An 18,083-nucleotide genomic window follows, 5' to 3' on the forward strand; every position below is an offset into this window, starting at 1 on the left:
TAGATCAAACTGAAACTATTCAGTTTACATTCTATATACACATTATTCTATGCATTATACTAGAGAACCTATACATTCAAACAGCTGTAGTATAGTCTCACCCCAGAGCCTGTATGTCTAGTCTCGTCTCACCCCAGAGCCCAGCTGTAGTCTGTCTAGTCTCGTCTCACCCCAGAGCCTGTATGTCTAGTCTAGTCTCACCCCAGAGCCTGTATGAATGAATGAATGAAAGCTTTATTTCGAACATGTGAAAAAAGAAATAGTTATAACAACAAAAGACAAAACAAAAACAAGAAAAAACAAAACAAAAACAAGAAAAAACAAAACAAAACAAAAAACACTATTTACTTAACATGTCCGAAAAGGAGTAGGAAGAAGCATAAGCTTATTTAATCCTACCCCTTCTCCAATAAACAGAGATTAATAATTAATAATCTGCAGTTGACTTCAATATTAATATAATGTATGTCTAGTCTAGTCTCACCCCAGAGCCCAAGCTATGTCGACACTGCGCATGCGTCGGGCACACACGGGAAACTACAAGCAATTGAACGGGGGCGAGCATACATCACTTTCATGAACGGGAACGCGCCAGGATAGACTGACTTCACCAAAGGAAAGTTTCGGCAAACAAACGCGCCTGTTGTGTGTTTGTGTGTCTAATATCGTTGCTGTTGTTGCTACTGGCTTCACCTACTTGTAAGTAACATCACATTGTTGTTAGTAAATTCAGTAAGAAAAGAAGATCGGAGTGTCTGAAGTTGACTCGAGAGAGAAGAATACCGTCTTGAGAGAAGTGATCGACTCATACCACCCAGGTAAGTTTGATGATGAACAATGACCGACACGAACGTGGGCACAACTCGTGACGTTAGAATTATAAGGTTCTATCTCCATTTTTGGTCAACATTGAGTTTTTTTTTTTTACATAATCTGATCCATTAGGTGTTTATTAATGCCTGTGTGGTGTTATTTTTTAAATGTTGACATTTTTTAGTTAGTAATTAAGAAAATACAAAGGTTCCATCTCACAAAACATAATCTAATGGAATGTAAAAACTTTGACGCTCAATATCTCTGAACTACCCTAGACGGAGATAGAACCTTATCATTCTAAGCTCACGAATTGCATTTTGACTACGCAGAGAAGGTAGTGTGTGTGTATCTAGTAGATTTAGCTAGTTAACATAAATCTCAGACCCCATGACTAGCTCATTACTAGTTCCAATGACAGTATGAATCTAGCGAGCTTAATAAGACTGTGTCTGCAATTGACATCTGCAATTCTATTTCCCCTAGACAAACACAAACAACCAAGAGATGCCTTTTATGAGACTTTACCCCCAGGAAAGAAAGCTTTTATATACTTTTAAGTCTATTAATTAACCAGAAAAAGACAAGCAAGCCGGTTTCAGTGAAGCCTAGTAATGAGGAAGTGACACGAGATTGGTGGCCTACGAGGTAAAGCCTGTAGCTGTCTGTGTTGATTGATTGGATTAAATATCAATCAATCAACACAATAGTGGATGAAGGGCGTTTTCTTGACTGAGTTCATGTGTTCTTTACACATTGATTGCAGCAAGAACAATTCTGCCCAGCTCTGAAATGAATGAAGTGCATTGGTTTTGCTCAATCTGACTATATGTATGTGTATACTATATGTGTATATGTACTACTTAAGTAAACATGTTAGGTATACATAGTAGTACCAGTAGGCTGCATGATAATGGAGCTGAGGGGAACATGAACTGTCCAACTCATCTCCCAATTAGGCTACCTAATTACTGTAACATGTTTAATGCAATGTTTCATTGTTCTTAACATTTTTGACAACATTATTACACAGGTATATGGTAATGTGAAGTGTGACCTAATGTGTATATTGCGTACTATACTCTTTATTGAAGAGGCTAGAATATTGGATTACTCTGTTGACACAGTACCACTGTTGACATACTGTCGGCTATAAGCCAGGTTTGTCCTTCTCTCACCACAGCCAAAGTGAGTTGAATATGGGTATCATCATCGTTGTATGTGGGTATTATTGTGAATACTCACATTGAACGTTATTCCCCTCAAATGATGTTTCAAACACTTAAGAATTAGTTTTGTCTTGGTATTTCATTTCTGTGCTTTTTATTTCTTCCAGGTTTGAATCGAACATCAGACATCATGTCTGCCAACATGACTTCTATTCCGCCCATGACAGGTAAGCAAACAGAAGAATATGTGTTCAGTTCTTCTGTGTGAAATATTCTCTAATGACAGACAGTTTCCGATGCAGTGTTTTTCAATGTCTCATAACACTTCATAGTCATCATGACATTTGACAAAATGTTGGGTGAGCATCAATCAACATGTAAGTGTCACGTTGCATAAAGTCAAAACAAGTTTGATGTACTTTAAAAGCCCAAGCCAACTGGATTGATTACCCTTTGATGTAAATGTTGTGCAATATTATGCAGAAATTAAAAAGGGGTTTGACCTGTGTGCTGGCATGTTTCAGTTTCAACCGTTGATAATCAGATTACTACAGTTCAGATTCCCTATGGTGAGAACACAACATAATGCAGTTTCTCAAGTCGATACTGGCACAGTAACTGATAACTGTTTGTGTCGCAGGTGTGCCTACAGCTACAGAAATGAAGCCTACAACTGCTTTTCCCACACATACAGACTCTACTGTCATTGGAGGTAACTTCCTTTGAGCATTGCCTCTTTTCTTGACCACATTTCTTCATGTTAAAAACTATTTTGTTAGTCAATGCTCAATTATATTCTGCTTGTATTAACTGTGAAGATGTGTGTGTTAATTAACAATTAGGGTTATCTAAAACAGTTTGGTGGTGTCTATGCAAAACCCATGTTTCAAACTGTCATCTGTTGTGAAGTCTCCCTGTCCCTGTTCAAAAAAGGAGTTGACTTTCTCTTCCCAGTGGTCATCGTCCTTGTGTTGCTGACGCTAGTGGGTCTTGGTTTCCTTGGTTATCGTTACCTGTGTCACAACAAGGGTGCCTACCGCACCACTGGGGAGCCTGCTCCAGGGGAGGACTTTGACCAGGAGGACAGAGACCCAGCATTGGACGAAAAGAAGGAGTATTTCATGTGAAGTTGATGGAAAGCCTGAATGGAGGAATAACATGGAGAACTGTGGGTGTTCTCAGTCAGACTGTGGGGAAATAAGAAAACGACGAGCCTGTGTGAGAGACCCCTGCTGTATAGGCTACTCTCATGTGCAAAGAAGACTTGAAACACAAATCCTCATGTATACATGAGCTAGGTAAATGATGGGATTAATAGCAAAGTACGCTGTTGGGCTTGGACAGGTGACGGGCAGAGAGCAGGTGTGTGCAGGTAACTGCCTGAGGGAAGAAGCTGAACAGGTGAATGGAGGATTTCATGGGTCTTCGTAGTAGAGGGGTAGGTAAGCAATGTAAAGACTGTCCTCCTCAGTGTCATCACATACTTTTTTCGTCATTCTGCCCCCCTCCCCATGCGTTCCATGTGTTCCCCATGTATCTGTGATTTTGATGAGTTTTAATTTTTGCTTCTTTTTTTGTGTTAAAATTGGCTTTTTTCAGTGTTTTATGCATACCCTGGGTGCTAATGGGGACTTTTATTAGTTGACGAGTATTACTGTTGACATTGCAACTTAACTTCATATGTCATTCTTTATCAAAGTTTGGTAAAAACTCACCTATTGTCTGTCTTAAATATGGGCAGCTAAATTTGAAAATGGTTACTACCGTGCTTGTTACTATTACCGGCTAGAAACCGTCTTATGTTTGTATGCTGAACATAGTTACTGATGTTGACAGACCTATTTGATTTGGCAATAAAATGTATATTTTCATACCTTGTGATTGGAGGAGAGAAAAGAAAACAGTCACATGTAACAAGGATGGAATGCAAACAAACCTCATTCCTACGATGGTTGAGTTACATGAGAATTGAATTCATTTCAACAGGGAGAAGGTGTAATATTGACTGTAAACATTTCTGCACTACTTCAAATTCATGTGGTTACATGAGCTACTTCAGTTCTGATGCATGTCACCTTTACAAGAACCTTTCTTTACCTGTGTTGTGCTGTAGTTATTCTAGCAACACTGTATTAGTTTCTTATACTAAGTTATGGAGAGGTTTGTTGTCAACAATGGTACTAATGTAGTTAGTGGTATTACTATTGCAAAACGAAAGAGCAGACCTCTGAACTTAAACTACAAAAGAAAAGGTAGCGTTTAAAATTGCCAAAATAGCCTTTATTCTAAATGTTCATCTTATGTTTTAAGATTAGTATCAAAAAGTGAAGTGCACCAAAGTAGTTTTTGCAAAGAGTTTTGTCTTTCACATGCATGTTTAAGCAAACCAATGCGACACTCATCTCTTTAGTCTTAGTAATCTTAAAAGATAGAATGTACCATAGTCCATCAAATCACTTTAATACATATATCCATATTATAAAAATTTGAAAGAGAATCCCTGAACTATAAATGTCCATAAATCCTTCAACAGAGACTTTTACTCCACTCTGACCTTGGTTGGCATAGCATCTACTGGTAAGCATTACAGTACATCATATTGCTGGGACTAAGCCACCATTATGTTGCTGCATTACAAACACCTTATTGTCAGGTCTGGGAAAAAGAACAGAATAATGACAGTTTGTTTTGAAAGCTGTAGCCCCTTTTTTAACTGAAGCAATAGCATGTGTTTGGGAGCGAACACAACACACATACAGCCATGCAAAATATGCGCGACATGTCAACCATGTCTGGAATGGTAGATGGTCATGTGATCAGTGTTACCAAGATGAAATGCATCTGATAATAATACATTGTCTGCAACAGGTTACATGCTAACAGGTTTCCAGACAGCTGGTCAACTGACCAAAGTAACCTGGAATTCACATTTCAGTGAGGTCTACTTCTGTTTCATGAGGGCCACAACTATCAAACCTATTATGTCGGATACCCAGTGACACATGACTTTCAATCAGGACAAACAAGACATGAGTTACATTACATAACATAGCTGAAGAAATAAACAGAATACAAAAACCTTCTAGGAATGATGTTAAAATGTCTTCTAAAAAATATCAAATTACTGAATCCAGACAGACTGGATGAAACTTAGGCTAGTCTTTGACATTTATTACTATGTTTATAAGGTAGTTTAATTAGCAGCACACAAATGTATCAAAAAGAAACAGTTGATGTGCCCTTGTTGCAAAATGATGATGCAATGCATATTGTCATTAAGAAGAAAATGTATTCATAAATATGTTGTGGCTTAAAACTACTCTTAAACAAATAAGACAAGGGCAATCAATGTGCAAGTGATCTGCTGCAGTCCTAAAACATTATGGACCCCCCCACTCCCCACCCCTTTATTGACAGAAAGTACATTTCAATGACATTCTTATAAAACAAGTAGCCTATGCCTGATGCTGTATTTGCAGTTGTTAGCATTTGTACTAAAAACAAAAACAAATCTGAATTGTTTAGCAGTGCACATAAATTAATATTTGTTTTATTTCTATAAAAAAAATATCCATGATACATCTTTACTGAAATTAAAATTGTACAGAGCAAAAGTGCAAAAAGGCATGCAGAACTATCAAGATACGAGTACATTAAATTACATTTAACCCCATTACAAAAGACAGCAACAGCAGCAATGCCAGATTGAAGGTCTTAAGTACCAACAACTTCAACACTGCTCCTTAAATGTCATGTTTTCATTTCAAATTGTGCCATACATTTCAGTCATTATAATTAAGTCACAGCCAAACATTTAGTGCATTCTCTATACCAGATCTTTGGTACAACCAGCTCCTTGGTTATACTTAAAGTAATTAACTAATAATTAACTCACAAATCACTTGAAGATGTGCCAAAAGAATACTGAAAATACTGAAAAGAAACAAAACTGTTACCTTTGACTTTAACCCTCAGTTTTAAGGGCTACACAACTCTGTTATCACAGAGTATTGGAGGCCTTACAACTGAGGATTAAGGTAAAGTGTTACCAAACAAACCTTTGATAATCCCCCTGATCTTAGTAGATGATTCTATTTTACATCGACATACATAAACAAACACTGTGATGTACAACTCTGGGTATCCGACTTTGGGGTGAAAAAAACAACTTCGGCGGAAATGTAAAGCCAACCAACCCTTTCCCATCCAAATCAGAATTTGGAATTGCATCAATTTCATTCCTTTTAAAGTTTATCTAAGTTAATTTGCTTTTATTTAAGTCATGGTGCTCTTTGGCACCTGATTATGTTCATCTATGGTTGCCCAATAAGGTACAGTAAACCACCAAGGTAATTGCACGTCATTATCCTGTAATCATCTGTAAATTTGTCATTAATCCTAGTTTAGAATTTTTCTAGCTTTTTTTGTTTGTTTTGTTTTTAGGAAACCTATCTTATGAGTTATGTCATTCAAATTCACCACATGGCAGCAGAAACAGATGAACTTCTCTTAGACACTGGGTATATTCAACATTCCATGCAAAAGCTAAAGAGAAAACCACTCTACTTGGATCAGTAGCACTCTGCCTGAGGAAGACATAATGGCCATGTCCTTGAGTGTCAAATAAAGAGAATGACTGATAGTGGGTGACTTGGTGAAAACACCGTTAGTCATCAACTACGTTAAATTAAGAGTTTAATTAGATTGTATCTCCACACTGTTGTAAAGAAGAAACTATAACCAGCATGAGGTGAAATGTGTTTTTTTTATTTTTTTATTACTAAAAACAGCAGCACAAACATTTAGGGTAAGGTAACCATGGCTGCAGCCTAAAAATCACTAATTGTTGTTCCCTCTCTCTCTCTCCCTCTCGAGACGGCAGGATCAGTCGTTTGGACTGTGTTGGCTCTTCAGATCAGAAGTGGTGTACTGTACCTTTAGTTGGGGCTCTATAGTATTACATTCCGTTAGGTGATATCAGTATCGTGGCGAGGCCAAGCAGCCCGAAGAGGGACGCGGATGGGACTAGAGGGTGGGGCATCATTTAGAATGGGGGAGAGGTTAAGGATGATGCTTGCTGTTACCAGATGGTGTATCCTCCATTGGAGCCACCCATGAAGAAGTTGTTCTTGCGCTGCGTCATCATGACGTTGGCATTCTGCATGGCAGCCAGTTGAGCTGCATTAGGGAGGTGTCCAGGGGGTGGGGGCTGCACCATGTTGAAGGGGTAGAAACATGTGAGGAAATTTGCCAGTACTGTAAAAATATATAAATCCTGTAGTCATGGATAGATTATTATTCCACATCAATAATGATTGTATCTGACTCCTTGATCACACTACAATGTCAGATGACACATAACCACATGATGTTGATACTCACTGGGATGGTCGCACTGTTGCCTGCCCCAAAGCGAGCTCCAGCGTCATATCCTCCCTCCACCAGCACCGTGGAACCAGGGGGATACATGGCTCCCATGTGGTAGTATGCCATGGGAACGTTGTGGCCCATTGGTCCAACAGGCATGGACTGTGGCAGTTGCATGAACATCTGAGTGCCAGGGTACGCAGAGGACATCTGCTGTAGCTGGCCCGGTGCCTGAGGTTGGTGCACATATCTGGGCTGGTATATCTTTGGAGATATGGAGAAAAGGTGAGAAGTTAAGAGACTGAATCAAAGGTGTTTGTTAACATTTTTACATTTTAGGCATTTAGCAGATGCCTTTATCCAAAGAGACTTACAACAAATACATTTGACTAAGTGAGTGAATCATCCATCCACTAGGCTAGTTGTAGCAGGAAAAAGTAATCTACGCTCGGGCCAGGGGCCATTGGCAGTTTTTTTTCCGGAATGATGAATACTCTTTGAATATAGTACTACTTGGAGTAAATGTTTTACCTCAGAGTATGCAGGTGGTGCATCTGAGTAAGGGGGTGCCTGAGGAGACACTTGCATAGCAGGGGGGTAAATGGGTGCACTGTTCTGCTGAGGATACACAGCTTGCTGGGGATATGAACCTGCAATACAGAAATGATTAGTGGGACAAACTTGCTTTGGATTTCTTTAACCAGTCAGTCAGTTTCTTTAACCACCAGTCAAACAAAATAAATGTCTAAAATTCCAGAAAGCAAAAATGTTCTGCAATGCTGGGCAGTAACCAGGTCAGGAATGTAGTAATGTTTTGCAAAAAACCCCAAAAACATATCAGCATAGCGTACTGCTCCATTATTAAAGGGGAGGCGGCGCTGTCAGATCCTCCTCAATTTAGCAATTGAGGTCAGCCTTAAACGGCTAGCTAACAAGCTGGATATCCTACAATTTATGTCGAATATCGAAACTATGGCCAACAATAAGCGACCAAGTCGTATTCTGTATACAAGTATGTGTGTGACTATCGCCGTTCAAACACCCGTACGGCGAGCATCCAGGCGCCGACTGACAGTTTTCTATTGTACTCGCTACGCCACGCTAGGCTAGCTGTGACAATATGAGCTAGCTACGTTAGCTAACACGGTAAAGACCTTGCAGCCCCGTCCGTCTAGCAAACACAATCGCTAGAGGACGTTAAACATTTACCTTTGTTGTTCATTGTCCTGTGTGGATCTGTGGGGCTTCTTATTAGAATAAGGTAAAACGGAGGTGACGGTATTTATCTAACAGGCCGTGTGTGATTAGAGACGCAGGTGACCGTTCACTTCCTTGTTGTTCTCAGGTTCTCAGCCTCGGCGTTGTTGTGATGGTGGCAGAGCGGTTACGTCATCATGCCATCGTTGCCACTCCCATTTTCCAAGGGTGAAAGTGCGCGTGCTGATGTACATTTAACATTTCCTAACGGATCGATTTGTAATAATCTCTCGTACAATAACTTAATATGCATATGTTAGAACACGAGAAAAGAGAAAAGCTACTGAAAATAGGCCCCCAAATCACAAAATAATGAGAACAATATTAGCCTTCTTTTTTCCACAAGAATGTCGCTGCGACATGGAAATAATAAGGAAAATTGGGAAATAAAGGAAACAACAAAGAGGCACAATTAACAATTAACGTTGTCATTTATACACACCGGTATACACCGCTGTGCGTGTGTGCGTGTACGTGTGCGTGTGTGCGTGTACGTGTGCGTGTGCGTGTGTGTTTGTCGGTCGGTCCGTCCGTCCGTCTGTCTGTCTATGTACAATGCTGTTCTTATACGAATACATCCATAGAGAAATGGGTCCTCTTGTAAAGTGATCTTTTTATACTCTTTCATTTGTATACTCTTTCAAATTATTATTGTAGCATTCACATCAACCAACCCTGTCTATGGCCCTATTGTGCGTCAATATATGTACACATGTAGGCTATTGGTGATCGTTAATAGCTAATTCAAGCATATTTTCGAAGAACTGTTCAGTATTGTTCAGGTGAGAGCTAGGAAATTAATGATAGAAGTCACTTGGAATTTATTTCAGTTTTAATGATGGAGAATAATCATGATTTAACTGAGCACTAGCTTTTATATGGGGCTAATTAAAGATTCAAAAAATCTCAGCAGTCCCTTTGAGCTCCATGGTAATACACTACAAATGCATGCAAATGTCAGAGTCTGCCAGCTGGCAGGAAGATGGGGGGGAAATCACGAAGGACAGAAAACTTGTATTCTTGCAAATTAAGTGCAGTATTACATTACAATAGTACATTGGACAGCATAGGACGAAGATACTGTATTATTGAGTAAGAATTAGGTCATCCCTGGATGTGATATGTCATGAAACATCATGGTGCAATATTTTAGAAACTAGACTTAAATGTACAGAGACATTCTGTTTGTGTAAGTAATGTATAATACGGCAATTATAAATAACTAAACAGATTTGCACATATGCATTGTGTGCATTATTATTTTTTGTTCAGGGCCAATTGAAGGGGAATGTTACACAAATACTGAACAAAACATCTATTTGGGTCTATTTTCTATAGACGCACTTCCCCTTTAAGGCAGCCATGGCTCCTCTCAAGTCGAGACCGACATTTTTCAATGCAAGATTTTTCTTGCATAAATTATGTTCATGACGTAGTGTAAAAGGCCAAATTTGTTGTAATTTTGCTGGACTTTCTGCAGAAGTCGGACTTGACGTGATTACCTTGAGGAACATTTAGCAGATCTGAGATGTTGTACAGAGGAGATCGTCATTAAATACACAGAACAAGATCCTCACGTTGCCAGCCCTCCTCCTTATCAATGCAAATACCTCTTTTGTGTGCAGCCATAGCCGTCTGGAAGCTGTGAGATGAATTTTTAATTATGTGTGACTAAAACAAACTGTAACAAAGCTTTTTTAAAAGGCCTGACGCACAGAACACAAGACACACATTCACGGTAAGTTGTTAACATATTATGCTTTCATTTGAAGTCTGCCGATCGCTTATCGCGACGAAATGGCGTTAGGAAATGAGTTTTTGGGTTAATATGCAATGCTCTTAATTAGCATAATTTATATATTTATGATAAAGAGAGGGAAATACATAACGTTCGGTCCCTAGGCATGGATCTGGGGGGTGATCTTTGTCGTTGCATATTTGAGGGTAACATCGTGTCCTGAAATAAGTAGCCTGGTGCGGCGTGACTTTTAGTGGATCTAGGATGGGGGTGGGGTGCCGATCACCACCTGCTGAAGTTTGGACAGATTTATATTTCGGGGGTGCTGGGGTGTGCCGCGCTTTCCGACTCACCCGCCGTATTTGATGTTACGCTAGGTTTCTAGAACCACGGATAATCGACTGTCAGCAGTAAATGCATCCAATAAGCAAGACATTCGGGGATCATAGGAGGCCCATAGGCCGCTCACAAACAGCATCAGTCTGGCTGTCCTTGGAGGGTCTTATTTGCTGTTGACGTTATAGAAGATGACCATGAACACAAAACAATAAGTCATTGCCCATCCATTTGATTTGGCATATCAATACACGGAGTCAGTTAGCCAACTTAGGAGTGTGGCGTGTCTGCTTTGCTCATGGGTGATCATACGTTTTTATACCCTTTTATCATCGCAGTGCAATAAAGTTAATTTTCAGAGGCTACCTTCTACTATGAAATTGCCCCCAATTAACCGTCACAACTATAGAGTAGGCTACCATAGTAGGTAGCACCAACCAGATCTTCAAGGTAAAGGGCTTAACTCAACACTAGACAGTGCACATTTTTTGCTAAACCTTACTAGTCTTGATTGCGTGATTGTCTCTGTTCATTCACTTAGAATGCCAGGAGGACAGTGACTACTTGGTGGTGACAGCACTGAACCATGGAACCCCAGGATATCCCTAACGATGCTCCTCTCACTGTCAATGAACAGGTATCACTTTCTACTCAGTCAGTCAACACTTCACCTGACACCAGATCAGATAGCCTACACTCCAGTATGCCCAACTTCCCCAAAACTCTGTTGCCTCTACTTCATAATCTAACTTCCACGGTCATTAGCTATCACCACCACCACCACCACCATGTCCATCATATATTTGGAATGATTAACTGCTCACAGTGATTCATTTTGAGGTTGATATTAATATTCTGTGATTTGTCATTAATTCATACCTCTGTCCTCTGTACGCTGTGTCATGCTTATTAGTTAAGTGTGGATTTCCACTCTGGCTATGTCCTTTACATCCATAGTTCAGCAAACAAAAGCAATGTATTTCATGAATGACCAGCGGAGCTTTCAGAAAGCATTGCTTGGACTGCTTGTTGGCTGATGATCTTATTGTTGTTTCGGTGTCCTCATGTTTTCTCATCTGTGTGCTTTTTTTGTTTGGTTCATTGTGCCCTAACATGTGCTTGGCCTCTCTGTTCTCCTTAGCCATTCACTGTCTGACTGCCGAAGTCTTTTTTCAGCCATTAGGTTCCTGCACTTTTTCCTCACAATTCCCTGCCAAAGGGAACCAGGTATGCATCCACTCTTCTCCTGCATTGTCTCTCTGCACATCGCCCTCCAGCTCTGGTTGTCCTCTCTGCCTTTCCTCCACGGCCTTTCATTGCTGAATCCACTCATGAATCATGTGTTGCCATGATATTGGGGATGTACTGTATTAAATGATGGGATCATTCATGAGAATAAATGAGGATTATAGGATAGGGAGTGGCTGGACCGGTAGGACCACCGTTGTTCATAAGAGTTACGTGGCATACTTTTGCCGTTGTATAAGTAATCGAGACTGGATGGTTAAGTGACGGTGAGATCATTAAAACTCAGTCATGCATTGGAGTAATTCTGAGCCTACTGTAGACGTGGTTAAGTCTTAGTCACATAGAATATGATCATACCCCTGGACTTCTTACTTGTCATGACTGGGACGAATTACATCCACGCGGCTGAGGATAGACGATGAGTCATGTTGTGTTTTGTTGTTGCATGAATTGGTCTGGTCTTGTACTCCCCACTGCTGTGCAGGTGATTGTGATGTCAGGCCATGAGACAATCCGTGTCCTGAAGGTGGAGGTAGATGCATCACTCCCACCCTCAGTGCCCGATGGGAGGACTGATTCTGGGGCTGAAGAGGGGGGTAAGCTGGCTCTGGAGGACAGCCCGACACAGGACAGCCCGACTGCACCCCACAACACAGGGGGAGTAGGTGAGCCCTTTGATGAATCGGTTCGACTCCTTTCAAGACAGGTTACCCATGTGCTGCTGCGATACCAAGTCATCCTTTGAGTAGTAATTGCCATTGAGAAGAGAAAGTTCAAAAGTACTTGTGTGTTTTAGATGTATAAATGATTGCAGTTGATGTTCTGAGTAAAAAAAAAAAAAAAAAAAAAGACTACATGAAGATTCAACGCAGACAACATTGGCTAAGTTCTAATGCTGTCTGTCCTGTCCAGTGCTAGGCGACCAGTTGGTGTCTGTGGACGCTGCCGCCGCCGCTGTCCAGCACCTGGCTCCGGCTGTTCCCATCAGTGTGTCCCTGTCCCAGCCCCAGGCCACCATGCCCATCACTGTGCAGGGCTGTCCACAGGTGAGAACGTGACATCTCTATACAACCCCTTCCTGTTTGTATACTACCAATGTCCAATTGACTTTAGGTCTTCTAGGCAGAGGCTATATATAGGTCATTTGAAACAACTGCATTTGGGAACATTTTTACACCATCCCTTGTGAATTATAATGCTCTGCTCTGCTGCGTCTTCTGCTTAACTAAATGCCCACATTGGCCAATTGTGACTTGGTATGTTTTTCTTTTCCTTCTCCGGTCCCATGCATCACACTGACCTGTAACTGTGTATCTCCCTTTCCCCCTACTATAGGTCCTCACCCAGGAAAGCCTAGCCAATCTGATGACAGGGATGATGGCCCAGACAGGGTCCCTGGGCCAGCCTCTGCTCATCCCCATCAGCATGGCTGGGTCCATGGGGGGTCAGGGAGGGCTGGCTGTGCTGACCTTCCCCAACTCCAACGTAGCGACCCTACCTGGGTTTGCAGCTGCTAGCCCGACCGGAGGCCTCCTCAAACTGCCCTATGGCCTGCAAGGTAAGACATGGTGTATAATAGATGCACGTGTGTGTGTGTGTGTGTGTGTGTGTGTGTGCCTGTGTGTCTGTGCGAGCGAGCGAGCGTGTGTGACTTACGGGTCACCGAACAGCGCTTGTTTGTGTGCTTCAAGACCTAAAGCCTAAGCATTAGCTCAGAGAGTTAACATTTGAAGTTACAGTCAAAGTTGCTCTTCACGGAGCTTAAGTGGCGTAGCACACTAAGGCGCATGCCGTATCGTCGCAAGGTCCCTGGTTCGATTCCGTCCGTCTACATTTCCAGCATGTCATCCCCCCTCTCTCTCACCCATCCTTCCTGGCTGTCAATCTCTACTCTCTCTATCCAAATAAAGCAGGAATGCTCTAAAAACATATTTAAAAAGAAAAGTCACTCCTCATGCGAGTTCACCAAAACGACACTCTATTCTCTCCTTTCCCAGCGGCCACTGTGCTGAACTCTGTCCAGCCCCAGCTCCACACGGCTGCACAAACAGTCTTCCAGCCCCAGACGGCCTCTCTACAGTCAGTCCAGGCAGCAGTTCAGCAGGCGCAGCAAACACAGGTGACCACTGCACAGGTGACTGCGGCCCAGCTCGCCTCGGCCATGCCAACCGCCTCTCAGCCAAACGTGTCTGTAGCGACGCTGCAGACCGCAGGACTCTCCATCAACCCTGCCATCGTAAGAATGTATATGTGTATCTTGTACATGTCTGCGCATGTGATGTTTGGACTGCTGGTTGCTGTGCTATGTATTTAATTCTGATTCTGATTCTGATTCTGATTAACTTCATGGTCATGGGCTAGATTCTCAGATGTAGGCATGACTGAGTCTACCGTGAGCAAAGAATTGACTGTGGCATTGGTATGGTTAGGAACACAGCTCATATTAAAAATGATGACATTATCAATAGTAGTACAGTAGAGAAGTGTTTTTTTATGTTCTGAATGCATCCGTTTGCGCGTCTGTTTTCAGTTTAGCGCTGCCTCTCTGGGAGCCCAGCCCCAGTTCATCAGCTCCCTCACCTCCACTCCCATCTTCACCAACGCCATGTCTGGCATCACCAGCCAGATCATCACCAATGCACAGGGACAGGTGGGTTACAAACCTAACTAGCAAGCAAACATACACATAGTGATAATAACACACTCGATTTGCATAGCACCTTGTTTGAAGCTCAACATATTTGACAAAAGCCACATGATAAATAGTCATTAGCAGAAGAGAAATGTGTGTTGAATACATAGAGTGAAGGAAAATAAAATGTAAAAAACCCGCATATATCTTCTCCATGCTTCATATACTGTATGACCAATAGCTGCATTCCCAGGCTCATCCTCTCTCCCCTGGTCTCCTAGGTGATAGGAACCCTCCCCCTCCTTTTGAACCCAGGCTCTCTGACTGGAGGTGCTGCCACCCAAGCTCTGAACCTCCAGGGCCTACAGGGCCTCCAGGGCCTCCAGGGCCTACAGGGCCTACAAGGCCTACAAGGCCTACAAGCACTACAAGGACTGCAGGGTCTTCAGGTCCAGACTGTCGCCCCACAGCTGGTCTTCAACACCCAAGGCCAAATCATCGCCACCATCGGGAATGGAGCCGCTTCGGTTCCCACCTCTGCTGCTGTCCTTCCCAAGCCTACGGCTCATCTGACACTGTCCAAGCCCAGCAGTCAGGTACCCCTACCCATGCCTCTCTCCTTAAACGATTGCTTCCGAGAGTGTTTAGTTTGTTTTCAGGTTTGCAGTGAGATGAAATAAGAGATCTGAAGGTCAACGTCTTTTGGAAGTGGGTACTTTATTCGATGTTACAAAGAAATGATGTTTCAGGCTAGCAGGTTATCTCTCTCTCTCTCTCTGAGTCTCATCTCCCAGAGAAGATATATAGACTTGCAATGGAATTCGGCCTTGGAGGCTACAGCTCCTAGGCCCCCCTTTCCCTAGCATCTGATGTTATGTCTCTGCGTTGTGTACTGGATACGAATTATGTTTCACTAGGTGAAAGGTGAGAGGCCCATGGAATATTATACAATTCCAACAACGCTGCACTAGACTAGAGAGAAAGCGCTTATGGTTTTGATGAACATCTGTTTAGTCTGATCAGTAATCTTTACACCTTGAAATTCCCTTCCAGACTCTGGTAACAGCAGTTACACAGTCTCCTGTGGTCATCGCCCCTCAGCCCTCTGTAATGAAGACCGATACCTCCCTCTCCTCCTCGGTCCCGATCACCTGCGGGGACACGGCCACTGTGGGCCAGCTAGTCAGCAGTAGGTGCATTCACTGGCCGGCATCTCCACTCCAAATATAGATCTTTTGTAAGTAGGTGGATTATGTTTTTTTATCTGGTCTGTTTCTGTCTTTAGAGCCCCAGCAAGGGGGCAGCGATGAGGAGGGCATTAATCTGGAGGAAATCCGAGAGTTTGCCAAGAACTTCAAGATCCGCCGGCTCTCCCTAGGGTTAACGCAGACACAAGTGGGCCAGGCACTGACGGCCACCGAGGGTCCAGCTTACAGCCAGTCTGCCATCTGCAGGTAAAGTGTCCTACTGGGTGGTGGGTGTAGTACAAGTACAAGTGTAGTAAAGTGCTGGTATGAACATTGTCATGACACTAATAACAAAATCACAGGCAAGTGGCTCTGACATAAACAAATATCTAGTTTGATAGATGGGGTCAATTATGGTGGACCAATGGTGAATCAGAGAGATTACTGTATCATTAGTTTAAAGCTGTTACTCTCTTGCTGCCCCCCTGCAGGTTCGAGAAGCTGGACATTACGCCTAAGAGTGCTCAGAAGCTGAAGCCCGTCCTAGAACGGTGGCTGGCTGAAGCTGAGCTATGGAACCAGAAGGGCCAGCAGAACTTAATGGAGTTTGTGGGCGGGGAGCCATCCAAGAAACGCAAACGACGCACCAGCTTCACCCCACAGGCCATCGAAGTGCTCAACACTTACTTTGAGAAGAATGCCCTGCCCACAGGCCAGGAGATTACGGAAATGTCTAAGGAGCTCAACTATGACCGCGAGGTTGTGCGCGTATGGTTCTGCAATCGGCGGCAGACGCTGAAAAACACCAGCAAGATCAATCTTTTTCAGGTTCAGCAGTGAGGATATGCACGTGGAAGTTGTCCACTACAGACATTGAGTGGATAGGATAGAACTAAGGACTATGTTTTGTAAAGATGCTTGATAAACTCGTTTGGAAGTTATATGGACTGTGGAGGAAAATGAAGGAAATGGCACTTGAATTGAAGTCTTATGATATGAACATAGAGTACTCACAAGTCATCACCATATTTTTGAGGTGTGTACAGTATGTGTGTGTGCGGGAGAAAGAGAGAAATTGCATGTGAAACAGGCTGAGGATTAATGTTCTATCCTTCATTATCATTTTTTGACAACCTTTTGTTTAATCATTTATTGGTACTGTAAAATGCCATGCCATACTGTAAAACAGTGGGTGGAATTTGATACGAGTGGTTTTATACACTTACAATACCATTTTGTAAGTGACTGTATAGATTTTGGGGCAAAAGCCTCTTAAATGTTTGGTCACACAAACAGTTGTACAATGACGTTACTGATATTCTGTTGTGCTGTTGCCACCAAAATTGGTTTGAAGTTTGTACCTCCTTATTCAGTTTGTATGGTTATATTTGTGTGTGTGCAATGTGTGAGTATCCCACTTTAAGGAAGTATTCTGAGTCAGAAAAATCAATGCCCCCATGGTAAAGATTGTAATTTGGATGAGTTCATCTGTAAAACCATGTGTCTATTGTTTTAAATAGTAAACAGATGACAGTCCCAACCCCTTGAAAAGGGTCTAATATCTTACCATGTGTTTCAAAGTGAACACAACATGAGGGAACATTTTTGTCTCAAGATGTGATTTCTTATTATCTGAGGGGAAATTACCTGATGGAATGTTTTCATCATTGTTGGTCCATAAACTGGCCATACATAGTGAGAGAAGTTTTAAAATATGCCTGTTTCAAGAGGGTCTGGCCTCAATTGTGTATGGAGGATACTTACCTAAAATAAAACTAAATCACATTTAATCAAATTGATTAATTGAATAAAATGTGTTTTGAATTCATCAATTTATTAATGTATTATAGTTATTGTTATAATCCTTTGACTAATTATTGCAAGTGCAGGACAAGTCCACCTCTGTGCAAACTGATTCTCGACTCAAAAATAGAATGGTTATTTAGGATAAACCAGCCCTTATAACTTCATAATTCTTTGCACTTTAGAGACTGTGGGCAAAGCACTGTGGTCCTATATGGGGTCTGTGCATTGTCAGGTGTCTTAGGAGGAAGTATTTGGGTTTGCAACTTGGGTCCTGCAGGCTGAATGTCTGTTTGTCCCAGGGCTTGTTTGTGATGCGGATGAAAAAGCAGTCAACTAGAGTAGGTGCATCACGCAGGCTCGTAAAAGCTGGAGTCCTGTATTAATTGTGGAAAGTGTGTATGTTTAAATTAAGAATGTCCCTCAATCACCCTTTCTTCTGTATAATCAGCAGATTTGGAAAATAATAGCAAACATGCTGACAAAATAACCAAACAATCAATCAGACGTAAGAGAGTAATAACCATCAATGT

General features: G+C 41.9%; 2 protein-coding genes and 1 long non-coding RNA gene across 3 annotated transcripts; 2 read left to right on the forward strand and 1 right to left on the reverse strand.

Annotated features, from left to right (window-relative positions):
* The first annotated feature begins 2,078 nt into the window (after nt 1-2,078).
* Nucleotides 2,079-2,972, forward strand: LOC308159576. Its single transcript, XR_013937485.1, has 3 exons — nt 2,079-2,209; nt 2,623-2,694; nt 2,937-2,972. It is a non-coding gene; the product is annotated as an uncharacterized lncRNA (long non-coding RNA).
* Nucleotides 2,973-6,384: 3,412 nt separating this feature from the next.
* Nucleotides 6,385-8,693, reverse strand: dazap2 (DAZ associated protein 2). The gene is made up of 4 exons (XM_080535070.1): nt 8,559-8,693; nt 7,881-7,999; nt 7,365-7,613; nt 6,385-7,191 (listed from the first exon to the last, which is right to left on the reverse strand). Exons 1-4 carry the CDS (start codon nt 8,569-8,571, stop codon nt 7,063-7,065), a joined length of 510 nt encoding a protein of 169 aa, XP_080391196.1. The 5' UTR covers nt 8,572-8,693; the 3' UTR covers nt 6,385-7,062.
* A 1,544-nt stretch (nt 8,694-10,237) lies between these two features.
* pou6f1 (POU class 6 homeobox 1) lies at nt 10,238-17,197 on the forward strand. The gene is made up of 11 exons (XM_080535266.1): nt 10,238-10,344; nt 11,222-11,317; nt 12,413-12,634; nt 12,855-12,974; nt 13,264-13,486; nt 13,926-14,164; nt 14,459-14,578; nt 14,842-15,156; nt 15,614-15,749; nt 15,846-16,014; nt 16,239-17,197. Exons 2-11 carry the CDS (start codon nt 11,267-11,269, stop codon nt 16,585-16,587), a joined length of 1,944 nt encoding a protein of 647 aa, XP_080391392.1. The 5' UTR covers nt 10,238-10,344; nt 11,222-11,266; the 3' UTR covers nt 16,588-17,197.
* The last annotated feature ends 886 nt before the right edge of the window (nt 17,198-18,083 follow it).

Source organism: Nansenia antarctica (genome assembly GCF_963989245.1).
Source record: "Nansenia antarctica genome assembly, chromosome: 6".
Classification (NCBI taxonomy): Eukaryota; Metazoa; Chordata; class Actinopteri; order Argentiniformes; family Microstomatidae; genus Nansenia; species Nansenia antarctica.

What these genes read in the sequence shown, in the direction of transcription:
- dazap2 (XM_080535070.1), bottom strand. An exon ending in CACCACCTGCATACTCTGAG is followed by an intron (nt 7,614 to 7,880) that starts GTAAAACATTTA and finishes ATATCTCCAAAG; the next exon opens with ATATACCAGCCCAGATATGT. An exon ending in GCAACAGTGCGACCATCCCA is followed by an intron (nt 7,192 to 7,364) that starts GTGAGTATCAAC and finishes AACATGGTGCAG; the next exon opens with CCCCCACCCCCTGGACACCT.
- pou6f1 (XM_080535266.1), top strand. Translation starts at nt 11,267, where the DNA reads ATGGAACCCCAGGATATCCCTAACGATGCTCCTCTCACTGTCAATGAA. An exon ending in TTCGACTCCTTTCAAGACAG is followed by an intron (nt 12,635 to 12,854) that starts GTTACCCATGTG and finishes CTAGGCGACCAG; the next exon opens with TTGGTGTCTGTGGACGCTGC. An exon ending in CTGTGCAGGGCTGTCCACAG is followed by an intron (nt 12,975 to 13,263) that starts GTGAGAACGTGA and finishes CCCCTACTATAG; the next exon opens with GTCCTCACCCAGGAAAGCCT.